We start from the raw sequence: 18,257 nt of genomic DNA, 5'->3' as shown, positions 1-18,257 counted from the left end.
ATATATAAGTGCTATTGCTATTGTTATTGCCAAATTTAGGCCTCCTTTCCATTCTTCCTTTACCAATATTATTGTCAATAAATATTGGACGTTACACAAATATTGGATGTTACACTTCGTTACACAAAGAAGTAATAAATCAATTTTAGTCAGCTTCAGAGAGAGCAGTATCCGGTTGTATCAGCATAAAAATTAAGTTGATTAGCATTTGATGTCTTCTATATCTGTAACTTGATACCTAGCTCAGTTAGTAGCTTGACAACTAAATCATCAAGAAGTGGGATTAAAAGCCAATCTGATAGTCCTCTAGGTTAAGTGATTATTAAATCTTTCTCCAGAATCAATATATTGGATGACTAGTTTATGCCTTTGAAAGATGGCCAAAAATCCCTAAATACTATTTTTGTTCTCTTTTATAATAAGCAGAAAGATAAGACTTTTAAACATTTTTGCTCATAAACTTGGAAAAGAGGCTCTCTCTCGAGTTTCAAATGTTTCAAGAAATCTTGAACCTGGACACTGTGCAACCAGGAAGCTAAGAGGCAGCATAAACAGCCTGGTGCACTTTCTGTGGAGTGTAAATATCGCTCTTTTTTCAAAATTGCTGAATCCAGCAGAGATTTCCAAGTTTTCTAATGGGAAGTAAAGAAGAACAGCATGATTTCTATCATCTAAAAAAAAAAACAAAAAACTTTAATACCTAGGATTACTATTGGCAGGAAAGGATTCAACCTGTCAGAACTTTCCTCTAGTGCATTTTTGTCTCCTTTGGCAATAGCTGGTTTCTAGAGCTTTGTTTTTAGTTAGTTTTTTTAACTGCATGTAGACGGTGTGTATTCCTGTGTAAAATGCTTTTGACATAAGATCAGAAAGTGAAGTACATAAATGACAATAGTTCCTGAAGTTGTTAAAGGTGACAGGTTTAACTCCTGTGTTCTGGGGCAGCTTGGGATTCCATGGCCTTCATAGCAATCATGGGCTTGCCACATTTGATCTTGGCCCCAGCTCCCAAGAATGGGCACACACTGAACCCAATTTTTACTTTAGAAACTATGAGATGTGATCTGGATAAGTAAGAATGTTATCATTTAAACTCTTCCACCATGAGATAACTTGCAGGTTGTGAGGGCAACAAATCTATTGTAAGGGCACTTGGAAAATGTCCTGACATTTGATGGACAGCTCCACCTTGAGTGAGACCAACACTTTTGCACAAGAGGGTCCCTGTACCGCCTCTTTCCAGTTGTGAATCCTCACTCACAACCTGGTTCCCAGGGAACTATAGGAACTAGGGAAGACACCATAGTGATGGCTTCGTAAGGCCAAAAGGAAATGCTACTGAGCACAGGTAGGAGTCCATATTTGGACCTGATGGTGGTGATACGAGAGTGAGGTATGTATTTTTTGTATTTATTGCATTTTCAGATTCCTACCCAGTAGCCTTGTTCAGGATGAGCTAATCCCTTTTGGAAAAAGGATTGGAAAGGACAAAACATCTGCAGGACCTATGATGTTTTTACAACTTTCTTTGCAGTGAAATTCACATACATTCACTTAAGATAAAATGAGTGGAGCAACGTCTTGCAGTGTTACCTGGAATGCTTTGAACCTGTGGAACCTATATGGCTGGGTTTAGATTATTCATGCTTCTTTGAAGCAGGGGAGGTACTGCCTATGTTGAGAAGGGTATAATTCACCCTCTCTTGAAAAAAGCCATCACTCAACCAAACCCTATTGGACAACTTCCATCCTATCTGCACCATTCTGTTTTTGAAAAATTGGTGGATGAGGAATTAGCTAGATATTAGAAAATGCAGGTTATTTGGGCCTTTTTCAATCAAGACTCAGACCTAGCAAGAGGAAGGAAAACAATGTTGTCATTCTGATGGGTGCACTTTTGTTAGGATCTGGATGGGTGCGCGTGTGTTTTATTCCATCTCTCAGTAGTATGTTGACCTTATTATCTTACTGCTGATAGCACTTTTTTTAAAATAATAGATCTATTCCTGTTGGAGAAAGAGCTTAGGAGAAAGAGCAATCATACCTTCAGATGCTCTATGTGGGATGCCACAGGGTTTGGTCTCAGATGAATGGGACAAGATAATTAATAACATACAGGGTGATGTCAGTGGTATATCGCCAATTCAGGCCAAGTCAGATGTGTTGTAGAAAACTTACTACTACAAATGGAGATACAAAAATGGACTAAAACCTATCAGGTTCAAACGGCTGAATATCCATAAAAATTCAGCTTCTAAGAAATGTCGGTTTCAAGCTTAGCTCTAAATGAATCCATGTTGCCTCTGAAGGAATTCTATGACTTGCTGGTCCTTCCTGTCTCACAGTTCCTATTTGAACAGCAGGGGGAGGCCCCAGCTAGGCAGCTTTTCCCAGCTCCAGCTGATGTGCCAGTGATCTGGAACAGGCGGCCTTGGTGACAATGAGAGTCACCACTTGATTGGATTACTGTACAGCAATACATTCAACATGAGCCTGCTTTAGAAACTGTCATGATGCAAAATGCTGTAGCTGTAGCTATTAGAGCCTGCTGCTGCAGAAACAAACACTTACCGTATATGCCGGCGTATAAGACGACCTGGCGTATAAGACTCACCCCCAACATTTCCACTCAAAATATAGTTTGTTATATACTCGCCCCCTCTTCCGCACGCCTTCTACTTTTGCACTTTTTTTTTTTTTTGAGGCACTTTTGTCTCACCGTGGAAACGAATCCCGTGAAGCTAAAAGGAGCAGCCAGCCTTCTCCCAGCTCCCAAGGAAACGAGGCTCGCACCGCCCGGGCTCCGCTGAGGTATCCGGCTGGGGCTGTCAGAAGTTGTTACCGCTGGCGGCTCCAGTCCAGCGTTGTCTCGGGAAGGGAAAGGCAAAAAGGAAGAGCCGCTGCTTTTGCCTTTCCCTTCCCGAGGCAACGGGACTGGAGCAGCGCTGAGCCGCGCCAGCGGTAACAACTCCTGACAGCCCCAGCCGGATACCTCAGCGGAGCTCGGGCGGTCTTGCGAGCCTCGTTCCTTGGGAGCTGGGAGAAGGCTGGCTGCTCCTTTCGGCTTCACGGGATTCGCTTTCCACGGTGCGCAAAGTGCCTCAGCCGGGCAGCCGCAGTGCTTCCCAATTACTATTTGCCGGCGTATAAGACGACCCGGCATATAAGGCCCCCAATTGGAGGCATCTTTTCAGGGCAAAAAGTCGTCTTATACGCCGGCAAATACGGTATTATATGGTTGCTGCATAACCAGGAGGTGTCCAGTGTTGGCACTGAGTGAGACCAATTATTGCTTTCTCCAAACAATCTGTTTGTCCTGTCAGATCAAGAAAAGGCCTGCCAGAGGTTCTCCTCTTCTCTCCTCCCTCCTCCTCCATCTTGAGAGATAATAGGTACAGGGCAAAAAGGCAGAGGCCTTCTTGATAGAGGCTCTGACATAACAAAACCGAAAAAAAAATAAAATGCTGCACCCAGAGACGGGCTTGGCTCTCTTCTTTTGGCTTCCAGAAAAAAGCTTTCAAAACCTGAAGCAAAGTCTAGATATTTGCTCCCATCCTTTTGCATTTATAGCGTTGATGGCTTGTTTTATTGGTGGTATGAGTTGATGTGGGTTTTTTTTTAATGATTACTGATACATACTGGCCAGAGTCTGGAGATTGGGACAGTTTAGACCTTTTTTAAAATAAAATGAAATAAGTAAATAAAACAGGATGTACGGGGGCATTTTTTAAAGGCCCCCACCCCTCCAGCTCCCCCCCTCCTTGGTGTTGGGCGCGGAAGCCTCTGTCGACCTGCAGGAGGCAACACCGCGCGGCGGGGGGGGGAAGCAGGAGCCCCCGCTAACAGTTCTCCGCTGAGGAGAGAGGAGAGGCGAAGGGAGAAGGAGAGGCTTGGTTTTCTTCCTCCTCCCTTCTTTCATTTGTGTTCTTGCCGCGTTCCGAGGGGGGGGGGGGGGGGTTCGCGGCATTTGCCCCTTTCAGGAAATAATATATAGTGCCGAGCATCTTAGAAAACAAGCTTCGAAGGCTTCCTCTGAAAAATCAAATCAGTTTTGCTTTTACGGCAGTGTTTAAAATTACAGTTGATGTAGCACAGATCTTTCACCAACCATAGTTCAATCAAAACATTTAATACTTACTATTAACCACAATACAATATACTTTCATCATCACTGATTTTAATAACCAATCATTTGTAGTTCAGAAAATCACACATTGTTCGTTTCTTGTGTCCCTTCATACGGAGGTGTGTGTAGAAGGGGGCACTATTCACAGTCTCCAAAGCCAAGAGCTCAGCCAGTGCCACCATTATTCGGGGGGGGAATAAAAATCAGCCATCAAAGCCAGGATAATAATTGGGGCACAGCAGCAGGGAGCACACAAGGGCATCTACTTGGGACAAGAACAATTTTCTTTCATAGAACACTGTATTATAATTGGCAGTGATTGCCACAGAGAGTGCAAAAGGCTAGAACACCTAAGGCTCTTTCCAGCAAGGCATCCAGCCCCTTCCTTCTGGAAAAAAAAAAAAAACAGAGCAGGAAAAAGGTAGGGGGAAGAGAAGGATAAATTCTTACAAATACACATCAATTGATCAGGTTTGTCCATGGCCCAGCAGGTGAAGATCACAAGAAGAACTTTATACATCAAGCTCCTAGGCCACCAGGAGACATTAAATAAATATATACAGGATCTGCAGTTGGCAAAGAGTTTAGTCACCCATGTTCACTTTAGTTGTCTGCAAAATACAAGAAAAGCAAAAGATCAGGACAATTCTATACTTTATGAATTACACAGTGCTAAGTCAGAGTTTTGTGTGTGGTTGGACTAAGAACAAGGAAGTCTGAGTACCAGTCCTCCCAGGAGCTTGAAGCCAGCTGGTGATTTTAAACCAGTCACTCTCTCTCAGTCTAAGAAAGAAGGTATCAGTAAATTATTTCTGAAAATGCTACCAAGAAACTTTACGTAGTCCCCAGAAATCAGAGTTGACCATAAATAGCAACATCCTCTCTAAGCCTATTCCTTCAACATGATTCCAAAATTCATTAAATTGCTGGGCACAGCTTTCCTCAGCCCCCTTACTTATGTTCTGAGTGATCAATTTCTCAATGCCAGCTATGACGGTTATGGCTATCGTATTTCCTCACATTTCATCAAATAATAGATTTGTTTATGTGCGGTAATGTGGGCTTTTAAAAAAACAAATATTACAAATCTGTTTGCGATAATGAGAAAACACAACAGTCTTGGATGAGAGCAAGGAGCACTAGAAAAAAAAGGGGGGGGGGTGTGGGGGGGGGGGGGTTTTGGGGAGGGGGGGGGGGGGGGGGGGGGGGGGGGGGGGGGGGGGGGGGGGGGGGGGGGGGGGGGGGGGGGGGGGGGGGGGGGGGGGGGGGGGGGGGGGGGGGGGGGGGGGGGGGGGGGGGGGGGGGGGGGGGGGGGGGGGGGGGGGGGGGGGGGGGGGGGGGGGGGGGGGGGGGGGGGGGGGGGGGGGAGGGGGGGGGGGGGGGGGGGGGGGGGGGGGGGGGGGGGGGGGGGGGGGGGGGGGGGGGGGGAGGGGGGGGGGGGGGAAAGGGGAGGGGGGGTTGGGGGTGGGGGGGGGGGGGGGAAAGAAAAGGGGAGAAGACACAGGAGGATGAAGTGAAAAATTCAGATCAGTGCAGTGCTCTGATGTAAATGGATGACTCTCCCTGAAGAAAATGGGTTGAAACCATACAATCTTACTAAAACATACTGAAAAGTTAATTTCTTGCCTCTTTCCAACTTTTGGAAGTTGGAATGGCTGTAGGTGCCCCTAAATTCACAGAAATATTGGGAATTGTTCTTTACGGTGTTGATATAACTCCCTGGGAAACAGGGACTGTAGGAACACTTAGGAAAATAGGGGCTGTAAATTTATTCGGGCTTTGTTGAAAAATAACTTTTGGCTTCTATAACAGAGTTGAAAATCAGAAAAGTTATAATAAGAAGACTACCTCATGTGGAGAAAAATAAGAGTGGCTTACCTGCAGGATTGCTACAATGACCCCAAAGAGTCCGATGGCACTGCCAAAGATTTCCACAATTAGGATCTTGACAAAGAGGCTGGCATTCTGGGCATCTGCTAGTGCAGCACCGCTTCCCACAATGCCCACACATACACCACAGCAGAGATTGCAAAATCCTACAGTCAAACCTGCCCCAAACATGCAGAAACCTACAAAGAGAAAATGGCATTAAGAACTGGCAATATCCAATAGCACTTTTAAATTGTCAAGCTTTCAGGACTTTTCCTTGAGAACAATGGAGTAAAAACATGACCTGAATGTCCAGTTCATATATGGAAAAACCTTGCCTCTGAGGTTTGCCATAAGAAAATCACTGCCTATTATGGTGGTTTTGAACCAATACAAATACAGCACACATATTACTCTGATCTCTTCAATGGTAATCTGATAAGCCATGATGACGCAGTGGTTAGAATGCAGTGTTGCAGGCTAACTCACTGTTCACTCCAAGAATTCGATCCGGAACGGCTCAAGGTTGACTCAGCCTTCCATCCTTCCAAGGTCGGTAAAATGAGAACCCAGATTGTTGGGGTCAATATGCTAACTCTGTAAACTTTTTAGAGAGGGCTGTAAAGCACTGTGAAGCAGTATATAACTCTCAGTGCTATTGCTATAAGCGCCCCCTCCAAGAAGACAGCACGTTAGAAATCGCTAGTACAGCACGGAATAACAAGAAAGTCAGAAAAAGGGGAAAGTCAACTTGTAGAATCCAAATGCTCCTTACTGGTTACATACATACTGTTTGCTTAACGTAGCAGGATAAAACTTCTGCAATGTTTGTGTAAAGGCATAAATCCAACTAAGAAAGGGCCAGAATTGAAAAGTCATGCTTTTTGGTGAGTTTTTCCAGATTCAAACCCTCATAAAGCTGGGGAAGATTTGAAATCCTGAAGACTAACATAGACCAGAATGAGAAAATGTGATGGTCTTATAAACTCATTTGATTAGACTCCCACCAAGTAAAAAGAAAAACCAGTTAAGATATGGGTTGTCACAGTTATAGTTAATGCATTCATCACAGGGCACCATACTTCCTTTACTTATACAGGGAACAGCATGATTTGAAGATGGCATTTCTTAAGTGACTAGGAATCCATGATACTCCTACAAAGGTAAGAGAAATTTTTCCTACCCCCACCCCCACTTATAAATATAACCTACCTGCATGATAGTTCCGGGGACCAATTTGTTCAGGGGTTCTACCACTAAATTGCTGCAAGGAAAAAAAGCATTCCATGAAACAAAAACATTTTCCCCAACAGATTAGAATAATATCTCCCACCAGAAGAATTATATATAGCAATTATAGCCAACCCCATGAGACAAAAACCAGGTCTAATATATGCCCCTGCTCCCACCCCCAGTGGAGTGGGTTCTCAAAAAGCTGGCTCAGATCTATGTGTTACTATGGTGGCTATGAATTCCCCAACTGCTTCCAAATTTTAACCTAGGGAAGGTGGATCAAAATCTACCAGCACCATAAGCCTGAAAAATTCCGCTATTGTTCCAGACATAGCATCAAGCATCACAGGTAGGGGAAGCTGCTATATAGCAGAAAGACTGGTAGAATAGCAGGAATCCCAACTGATGCTTCAAGGCCTAAATCACTTACAGGGTGCTAGCTCTGGCATTAGGATTTACCAAAACTAATTTCTTTTAAAAAGTGAGGCAACTGCAGACCATTTAGGATAGGTTATCTCTTAGTAGTTGAGAACTTTTGGACCAGTGTTGATAACTTTTGATAGTTAGACAGTTTTGATACGGTAGTTGATAACTTTTGGACTAATATTTACTTAGGACTGTCTATGGAGATTTACTTGGGACAAATGAAAGAGAATCTGCTCATAAAAGCAATATTTTTGCAATATTATAATATTTTACAATATTATTTTTATTACCAGATCCTCTTTCATTTGCAATGGAGATCACTAATCTTGGCAACACTGTCCAGTGTTTTAAAAGCATCTGGCCAAGCTTTTATACTCGCTCATGATTAGAAAGGTTACCTTAAAAGCTTGAGCCAGTTTTGCTATTTGCTATCTGTTATCTGCGACTATTCACTATTTAGCACAAAACTAGAAATCTGTGGATTGACTTGATCCATATTTTGGTTTGGAATATTATAATCTACTTTTCTTTCTTCTCAGGAAACAATTGGATGAGGTTAACATCAAATCAGACATATACTGGAAAACGGTACAGTCAACTTTAGCCAAGAAATATATCCCTCTTATACAAAATAGTTAATACCTCGGCCATGTTGGTAATCACAATAGCCATGATGATTCCATAGATGGCCACAGCTTCACAAAAGATTATACTGCAAGAAGAAAGAAGAGTTTAGCAGTTGAAGTGGGGCAAGAAAAAATGGCTAGCTTCCCCAGATTATATCATTATTTCACACTCTACTTTTCTAAAAAGAAAGAAAGAAGGAAGGAAGGAAGGAAGGAAGGAAGGAAGGAAGGAAGGAAGGAAGGAAGGAAGGAAGGAAGGAAGGAAGAAAGAAAGAAAGAAAGAAAGAAAGAAAGAAAGAAAGAAAGAAAGACCCAATGCTAAGGTTCTATCCTGAATGCTATAGTCACAATACAATATACTGTACTGCTGGATTTTATACCACAAAAAAAGCCTATTACCAGCTTCAATCTGTGTATGCTTACACCATGGTTTTGGGGTAGGGTTTGGGGAGGAGGGGGTGTCACTGAAACAAACATTTTTCCTTTAAAGAGCTTTGTTCCAGTATCTATCCCGATGATTTAATTATACTGCTATCTGGAGATTAACATTGTCTGGTGATCTGATGTCCTGGTAACCTTCGTAGTTTTCAGTAAGTCTGTAATACAAATGGATAAAAGAGCTTTTCTCACCTGACCAAATTTTTGGTTTTGATCCTAGGTGCTTTGACACCGCCTCCAATGATGCTGGATCCAGTGATGTAAATCCCCCTAAAAACAGAATGATTAGATGGGCAGCTTTCACCATGTTGGACAGATAATTTGGAATCAGTGCTACTAGATGGCAAATAGTTTGTTCAGATTATGCCTGTAGTAAATTATTTATTCATAAAACTCTTTATGCCCATCTGTATTTGCCTTTCCATTATGCAAGACAAAGTATCTTACATGGGCCCTCAATTGTTTCCAAGCAAACATTAATACGGTTTGAAGCTACTTAGTTACATGTGCCATTTTAATATCAGTAAGTGAACTCAAAAGCAGAGGTCAGCTGTACTTGCCAGCTAGTAACCAGAAGAGAAGAAAGATATGAGGAAAAAAGATACTCACCATGCAGCTCCCACCACTGACAATGAAATGGATAGCCCAATACCCAGGTTAGACCACATATATGGAGAAGTCTCTGTCAGGAACCTATATATAGAAGAATATCTTAAAATATGCTGTGATCCACCCATCATAGTATATGAAAAGGAGGCGTTCTAGTTAAAAGCACTGAGAAAACAGTTGTTGCTTGGCTATAACAATTAGTCTATTGTTCCATTTCAATGCACATAAAATATACCTTTTCACTCATGCAAACAGGCAGTGATATCATATTAATGCTTGGAAGAATCAGTCAATAAATGTTAGAGCATAAAAGCTTAGAAGCAGAAAAAGAAGCTGTAAATAAATTGAAATATATTCACTTTTATTATAATAATACATCTGTAGCTATTTGTTTTGGTCAAAAGTTTTAATGGAATCAAGAAAATTATATAGTAATCTTTGGCAATTTACTCTGTAGCTAGTTTATTTCTGCATTTCCAAACATAAATTTATGTAGAATGGAATGGAATAGGATAGGAGAGAATAGTTTTATTGACAACTGTGATTAGATACACAAGGAATTTGACTTTGTTGTATAAGCTCTCAGTACACATGCAAAACAACAAAGTAAAAATTTTTAGTTTACTTTACTTTATTGTCATTGCACCTTGTACAACGAAATCAAACACCATCTTCAGTGCACATCATGACCATGAGCATGAAAATAAACACAAACACACATCCTTCACCCTTCACACATTGAACCGGAAACCCCCGACACCACACCAACACTGCACTATACAGCAGAATTCAAAAGAGCTACTGCCCTGGGATAGAAACTGTTTTTCAGCCTATTTGTCCTTGTTTTTATTATTCTGTACCGTCTGCCAGATGGTAATATTTCAAAAAAACGGTTCCCAGGATGAGATGGATCTTTGAGAATGTTTTGAACTTTCTTAAGGCAGCAGGAGCTATAAAGCTCTTCCAAAGAGGGGAGAGGGCAACCAATGATCTTCTGGGCAATGACATTAACTCTCTGGAGTACTTTCTGCCGCTGTGCAATTGGAAAACCATACAGAGGTGCAGTATGTTAAAATGCTCTCTATGGTGCAGCGGTAGAAGGCCACCAGCAGTTTCTCATTCAGTTGTTGTTTTCTGAGAAGCCTCAGGTAGTATAATCTCTGCTGGGCCCTTTTGACCAGGGCTGCAATGTGGGCACCCCAGGTCAGGTCCTCTTTTAGGGTAACATCCAGAAACTTAAAACTGGCCACTTGCTCCACTTGGTCTCCATTGATAAGCAAGGGCTGGATGTCCGGTCTGTTCCTTCTATAATCAAATCCTTCTATAATAATCAAAACAAAATATAATAATCATAATAATGATACCAATAGAGAAGGTAGTGGAACAGATGAGAAGGATAAAAATAATACAGCCATACTACATGGATAATATACTTAGACATAAGACAGAACTATGGAAATTAAGTGTTTAGCAGAGTGATGGCAAGAAAAAAACCTGTTTCTGTGTCTAGTTGTTTTGGCATGCAAGGGAAAGAGTTTAAACAGTTTATGTCCAGAATGCACTATAAGAGATTAATTCAATTTCTATTAGCTGCTAGTTTTCCTATTGCAAAAAACTTGGTAAACTAAAATGTATCTTTCTCTGAATCGGTTGTATATAAAAATGAGATAAACTGCATTGACTGAAGTTAACAGCAAAGTCTCTGTGGAACCCTACAATTAAAAGTCATTTTATTCTTCTGTAACTTGCATTTCTTAGTGGTAATAATATTTTTTGTGATAGTTTACCTTTATTTATTCAAGCAAGTTTTGGAGACGAAATACTAAATGTGGATTTTAAACATTTCTCCTTAGGTTTACCTATTCATGTATATAGTCTCCCAATGACCTTTTTTACGTTAATTTTTGTCCTTTTCCTGATTATATTAATATAATTATATTATAATTAATGATTATTATAATTTTCATTATTGAAGCGTTACCAAAGAGGAATACAAATCCTACTATTTTGTATATTCTTTTCTGATCTTTGATGAATTTAATAAAATTGTTTCGGGGGCAAGAAGTAAATGTTTACCCAAATAAATAGGGCACCAACACTGAATGGCTTGTAAACCTTACCTAGCCAAGAATAAGGACAAGTTATTCATAAATAAAAAAAAAAAAGCAGGTGCCAATTGACAAGTGGGCAAAATGATGCTATTAGCAGAGCTGATTAGTAAAAGTGAACAGTGTCATTAATATTGTTGTCAAGAACTGCAGTGTGGATGCAAACAGGCCAAGCTTTGCTTACTCATCCTTGGGGTGCAGCTCTGCAAGATCTTCAGGAATCCATAATCCAAGAACTTGTGAGATACACTGACCAATTACTCTTAATCTCCATAGCACCTTTCCTGAGGCATCATGAAGAATATTCATAAGCCACTTTCCCCCCTACTACTTCAATCCCAGTTTGGGAAGAAAGAGACATCTTACCATGCTACATCAAAGCGAAAGCCCAGGTCAAATATTGTATAGCAGATTCCTGAAAAACAAAAGCAAGTTGAATGTTTCTGTTAGTCCTTAGTGAGTTAGTCCCTAGTTCTCAATGCCCAAAACTGTGATGGTACCAGTACTGACACACCATCATTCTCAGAACAGGCAAATAATATCAAGTCTTCACAGGGACAAAAGAAAAATATGCAGGTTTCTTGTAAAATATCTTCATTCAATTTACACCATATATCTCCATAATGCCAAATTACTTTTCAGGATAAAACTTTCTACTTATAAATGGGTGGGATGAGCATAGACAAATTGTTGCAGACCAAATATACCAAATATCATACACTATAGCTAGGGGGGAAAAGTTGTAGATGTAATCTCAGAGTGGAATTTTCAGAAAAATGAACACTTCACAAAATTAGTTAATGACGCACTTATGGGAAATATGTATCAGCATATACTAACAGAATATGACAACATAGTCACAAGATACAAGTATTCCATCTCATTTGTGAATAGTTCCAAGCAGACTTTTTCCACAAAGAATCTAAGAATTTGAGAAGAAAGAAAAGTTCAAGGGGAAGAAGTGGCTTAACAAGACTCCTTATAATATCAAGGAGAAATAAACTCTTGAACCAGGAAAAGAAGCTTACATTGGTTTCCACAATTAATTACTTAAGAAAGAAAGCATTTTGATCTAAAGAAACAAAAAGAAAGAGATAGCATTACAAAATATGTATATATTAATTCAACTTTAATCTTTCTACGGTACTCAGAGACCAATTTGGGTGGCTATAGTTATCAAGACAATTCACAAGAGTTTGCATAGTTCCCATTCCTGGATATTTAAACCACAATATAACCACCAAGAACATTAATCTAGAAATATCCCTTTATATGTTGAAAAGAGAGTGAGGAAGTAAGTCATGAAACTGGAAATAACAATCAGTAACTTAGAGTTTATTCAGAAACACCTTGAGTCTCTGTGCAGCATAGGGTCACAGTTATATTACTATAAACAAAACCTCCTTTAAAGATGTACAGCTTCTCCCACGTGACAGTCTTAGGTTCAAACCATGCAAACATTTAGCCATCTACATTTAAAATATACCTTAGTAGGTATTTATTTATCAGGAAAACAGAGGTCAACGTTTTTTTCTTTCAAGTAGCTTGCAATCTATAGATATAAAATGGAGGCTAGTAGGTATAGGCATAGTTTTTGCACTTGATGGTTAACTGATATAAATAGAGGCTCTTTTGTAGTTATTAAAAATGTAGATTTGGGGCAGAAATATGGAATGGTGCTTCCCTACTTCGAATTATGTCATTAACACTTCAGTGAACTCAGAAGATGTAGTATGGAGCTATTGTAAAAGGAACTATTCCTGTTTATGTTGTCAGCAGTTTAAGAAATGGCCAGTCCCATCACATATTGTGCTAAAGCCTTCTCTTTCAATTATCAGATTTAAATTACTAAACATCATCTGAACTACCATGAAAAATCCTGGAACTTTCAAACTAAAAACTGCTAGTGGATTTTGACAAAGGAGCCCTGAATTAAATTTCTCTTTAACAAAAAAATCCCCCCAAACCCAAAATCGGTCAGTGTCTATTTTCTGAAGCAAGTAATTTCTTTCACAGTCTAATTTTCCTGATCAGATGTATTTATAATATCTAATCTGCATTATGCATTATTTTGCAAATTTGCAACAGCCTACACGAATTAAGTCACCAATGGAAACATCAATGTTTCTTTGAAGATCTTTTGTAAGATTTTTGCATTTTTTCTAATATATCACTAAACTAGCAAGACAGAAGCCCTCTCTTCACATATTTCATATACGTTCATGGTTCACATTTTTTGTTTAACTAACGGTATCATTTCTTTGAATGCAGCACAATTATTTGGCTATATTTTGACTAAAATGTAAATCATCTCTGAGGATGCCCAAAAAGTTATATGAGCCTTTCTAACTCCCAAAGAAGCTTACTAAAATAAATTGTAATACATTTAAAGACTTTATAGGAGAGGAAAAACCTCCCTATCATTAATCACAAAAAGACATTACTGAAAAAACACATGCATGTTAAATAGGTAAAATAAACTTTGCATAAAAAGACACAGGAATGAAACAAGGCATACATGGCAGAGTTGTGCAACAGCTTCCTGATATTTATGTATCACATGAAACCCTGCGGACAAATATGAACACTGGAGAACATTATTTCTCTTCTGTTATTAAGAAAGAATGAGGCAAGTTGCAAAAAGAGAGTTTCCAATTAGAGTTTTTTAAAATTATTTTCTTGCCGAGTGCTAGATGAAAACTTTTCTCTTAAGCCACCCAAACTAACTGTACTGGTAGGCTCAAAGAATCGAACAGTAATTTGATGTCAGCAGTTACACTGACTACCAGGAGGTACCAAAATGACTGGTTTCGTTCTTACTTACTGGGTCTCCTTATTTTCAGGTAACCAAAAGTTATTTTACATGATCTAAAACTTCTACTGGGAATTGAACTTACAGAGCTTTGCACTTTAGATGACTATATATAGTACATCCGTTTTTGAAATCATCATGTAGAACACTGTATATGGGGGCCATGTCATAACATTTGCTTCTCTCTATTCGGACAACTTATGGGATGGAATACTACGTATGCGATTCTGATAGAGCTTGGTAATTGTTGAAACTGTCAACATTAAAAGGGGAGGAAATTACATGGGACATTTCCACTCCCAAAGACTACAGCTAGATTTTTCCCTCATGACTAAGAGGCCATAACCAAGTATTCTATACCAACAGTTGCCCAATTCTTGTACATAACATCAAGAGAACAGCCAGAATTATGAATACGTTTTACTGAATACACTATAGTGTTTATTTGCTACCGTTGCATACTATGCCTTCTGAACAAACCCCTATGTTTCTACATTCTACCTTGATAGAGAAGTGCTAAAAAATGTAAAGATTTTTCATGTTTCTCCAAACCACATACACTATAGAAAGGATTTCCATATTTGGATCCAATTTCTCCAACAAAGAACAGAATTTAATTTTATGACTATCATGTCCCTTCCTTAATCAATCATCCAGTTTGGTGAACAGGATTTAGTTCAGGGGCATGGATTTTCTAAATTGAAAGAAGACAGGAAGCCGCTATAAGACACAAGTTTACTGAAAAAGGAGGAAGCTAACTTCCCCTTTGATCTGGAGTGGAAATCATATTAAAAATGATTATTCCTAAACCATCCAAATCATCTAAATGAGAAAACAGAACTAAGAGTTTCCCTTGCCCTCTAAGAAGCCAGAGAAATGCATGCAGGAGAGGAAATCTTGGCTTCTACAAGGACAGAAATGAAGCAAGGTTAATCAGAGTAGGATATTAAGTGGGGGTGATGTTCCTGGCAAAAGCCAGTAAGAAATTTTGATTTCCAAAATAAGTTGCGCCCACTTGCTAAAATGACCTTAAAGAAATACAGAGTTGAGTTAGAAGGTCAAACTTGAGTTTATGGTTGATCATTTCTTAATCCTGACTGAACAAGTCTGAACCCCATCAGCCGAACTAATGCAGTTGAAGATCCCAGGTTCATTGCAGGCTCATCATTCTTACTAGGTGAGCTGCTCCAAAGACTGTTGACAAAACAAACTAAATGAAGTTTACTATGTACACTTTGCATAGGATTACAGCAGTGATACAAATAGAAACTTACTTCCCATCATCTAGCAATGCTATTATTAATAGATCCCAAGAAATCACAGGTACACAGCAGAACATATATACCATTAAGTTACATAGCAGCTTTCCAATAACGTGTTTGATAATCCCCTGCAGAAGCTAAGACTTGTTAAAGCCTGGAAACATGCAAGAGATTTCTCTGGCAAGGGCAAAATACTTAAAACCTTCTTCATTCTGAATCTCTTATCAATGATAAATCTGGCACAACTCAAAAGAGAAGGGCTTTTTTTAAAAATAAAAGTTTAAAAAGAAGGACCTATTCAATTATACAAGCCCTCACCACATATATTTAGTCTTATTGATAATGGGAGCATAAGATAATGACTCCAATTGCATCTGCATATGCCTTCCTATTGCCTATATTTTATTTACCATTTGAATTATTATAGATACCCAATGTTCGAGTAATAACATTTAATCCAAACTTGTTAAGAATGTTTGTTAATACAAATCTTTGAATACTAAAGTGCTGGTGGCAAGTGGCAATCTCTCTAGCCTTATTTTCATAATCATATCTTTGTTTTCACATTGCTAATACCACATAATAGATCTGTCCAGCACAACACATATAGACTCACAGTAAATGCTGTTGAGACCTTTCAATTATTTGAATTTTAGTTCTCATGTTGCTTCTGATTTTATTACATGCACACTTCAGTGAACTAGTTTTTAACTACTAATGTATTCTTGTGAACCAGATTTTGAGCACATGAGAAGTTAAGACTGTGACTATGAATGGGCTTCTGCCAGCTGACTGCTGTAGCATTCAGGGAGATACAGATGACATAAACAGGGTCTGGGAGATGGAAAGATGGTGAGCAGACTCTAATCATGAAGATGGGGAACTGGGATAGACCACCAGGTAGATTTCAATTTTCAGTCAGAGGAGTGGACCATATTGAGAATCATTTGTATGGAGCTCATTTTGATCACAATGATCAAAATTCAAATTTTGGCAATGAATTTAAAGCAAACAGCACATATGCCAGGAAAACTACTAGCGAAGTGATTAACTGAACATTATATTCCATTAAATAGAAAAAAATCTGAAATTTTTTTTAGGGTTCAGCAATGCAGCAGCCATCCATTGCATGTTTACTTCCACACAACTGAGACTATGGGTTATCTAAGAGAGATACATAGGAGTACAATTAAAAAAAATGTTTTGGGCAACTGCCACTCTTGGATTGTGTTACTTGTGCTAATTCTACTGATTCCAAACCATTAAATCTAGCAGGTCTAGTAGATAAGTAAATAATTTATATCAGCACAACATTACAAACTCTTGCTCTGAAAGCAAAATGTTTAGTTGATAGTTTGATATTGTCCTTTCTATGTTTTTAATGTGTTGTGAATTATCCAGAGTCATATCTGTGAGAGGGGCAGCAAATTAATAAATTAAATAAAAGTAAATAAAAATATGGCAGTACCACATTTCTCATTATAGATACAAAGAAACAAATTGATTGTACATACTCAAAAAGAAAAGAAAAATTCTTGTATTACCTAAAATGTAATGTGGCCTGTAGGATCTAGCATTAAAAGTACAGAAAAGCTCAGAGAATTGCTACATGGGAGTTAGGTTGTGCTTTATATAAATGGACATGTTATTTAATTAGAAATAATGTCTAATTAAAATATGATTTATAACCTGAATATTAAATATGTAAGATAAATACATGGTTATATTTTTATCCGAAATACAAGCTTCAAATCTCCCTGAACATGTATCTTTGTGCCTTATCTCAACCAAAAGATTAACAATCAACCAACCTTGATTATATGTAAACAATATTTATACTATTAGTGAACATTCCATATAAATTTTATACCAAAGGTAACTAGGATAGAAGTTAAATGTGTTTCCATTAAACATCTTATCGGTGATTATTTTCCTCTAGAAATACTTTGTTCTAACTTAAAACTGATCAAGCAGCATACAAAAACTGAACTTATATTTCAGAGGTTTCTTAATGATTGTCTTTCATTCTGCTATATACACTTTGGCACCCAGAGATATTCATCAGAATCATTTAAATGGCAAGACCTCAAACCAAGTAAGAAAGCTCTGTTTCTCACTTAACCAGAAATGAATTGGGATTATTAGACACGGAAACATCTTTTAGGGGTCAGCAGTTTCTAAAATGAGAAGGATGGCAGGAGATGGAAAGGCAAAAAAAAAAAAAAAAGCGCTTCCTGTCGACAAAGGAGAAGCGTTGAAGAGAAATAAACCACGTTCGGGTCCGGACACGGGTTCAAATATTCCTTTTGGCCGATATTCACATATACCCACCCACCTACTCCCCGCGCTGCAGAACCATAGCCTTTCCTCACTCGGGCATTTTGAGAGGCGACTGGGATGCCAGGTCAGCCTCGCCTGCGATCTAGTTGCCCCCGATCCAGGACCAGCGACCTCACACTAACTTGCAGACGCCCAACATAAAGAAAGGAGAAGTAAGAATCCGGCAAGGAGAGCGGGCGCCCTCCCAACAGCAACCTTGGAGCCTGTCACTTCAATCACTAACCGATGCCGGCGATGGCGGCGGCCGCGCTCAGCCCCAGTCCCGAATACAGCAACCCGAGTCCGGACATGGCGGAGACAAGCCCTGGACGCGGACCGCAGCCGACCAGGAATCAGCCGACCCTGTGAATGACTGACTGACTAACTGACGGACGGACCCCAGCACCATGTGACCGGATTCAAGGAGCT

General features: G+C 39.4%; 1 protein-coding gene across 1 annotated transcript; it reads right to left on the bottom strand.

Annotated features, from left to right (window-relative positions):
* Positions 1-4,160: 4,160 nt before the first annotated feature.
* ATP6V0B (ATPase H+ transporting V0 subunit b) lies at positions 4,161-18,211 on the bottom strand. The gene is made up of 8 exons (XM_026665732.2): positions 18,073-18,211; positions 11,802-11,850; positions 9,328-9,411; positions 8,911-8,988; positions 8,297-8,366; positions 7,208-7,259; positions 6,005-6,195; positions 4,161-4,737 (listed from the first exon to the last, which is right to left on the bottom strand). Exons 1-8 carry the CDS (start codon positions 18,137-18,139, stop codon positions 4,711-4,713), a joined length of 618 nt encoding a protein of 205 aa, XP_026521517.1. The 5' UTR covers positions 18,140-18,211; the 3' UTR covers positions 4,161-4,710.
* Positions 18,212-18,257: the final 46 nt, after the last annotated feature.

Source organism: Notechis scutatus, chromosome 3 (assembly GCF_049901735.1).
Source record: "Notechis scutatus isolate UNSWTSFEM ecotype Mainland chromosome 3, rNotScu1.2, whole genome shotgun sequence".
Taxonomy (NCBI): Eukaryota; Metazoa; Chordata; class Lepidosauria; order Squamata; family Elapidae; genus Notechis; species Notechis scutatus.
This window is presented reverse-complemented; position numbering and strand designations above follow the sequence as displayed.

Excerpts from the sequence above, each read along its gene's own strand:
- ATP6V0B (XM_026665732.2), bottom strand. The coding sequence starts at position 18,139 with ATGTCCGGACTCGGGTTGCTGTATTCGGGACTGGGGCTGAGCGCGGCC. Across the intron at positions 11,851-18,072 it reads CGCCGCCATCGCCGGCATCG|GAATCTGCTATACAATATTT; the intron begins GTTAGTGATTGA and ends TTTGTTTTTCAG. Across the intron at positions 9,412-11,801 it reads TTTCGCTTTGATGTAGCATG|GTTCCTGACAGAGACTTCTC; the intron begins GTAAGATGTCTC and ends TTCTATATATAG.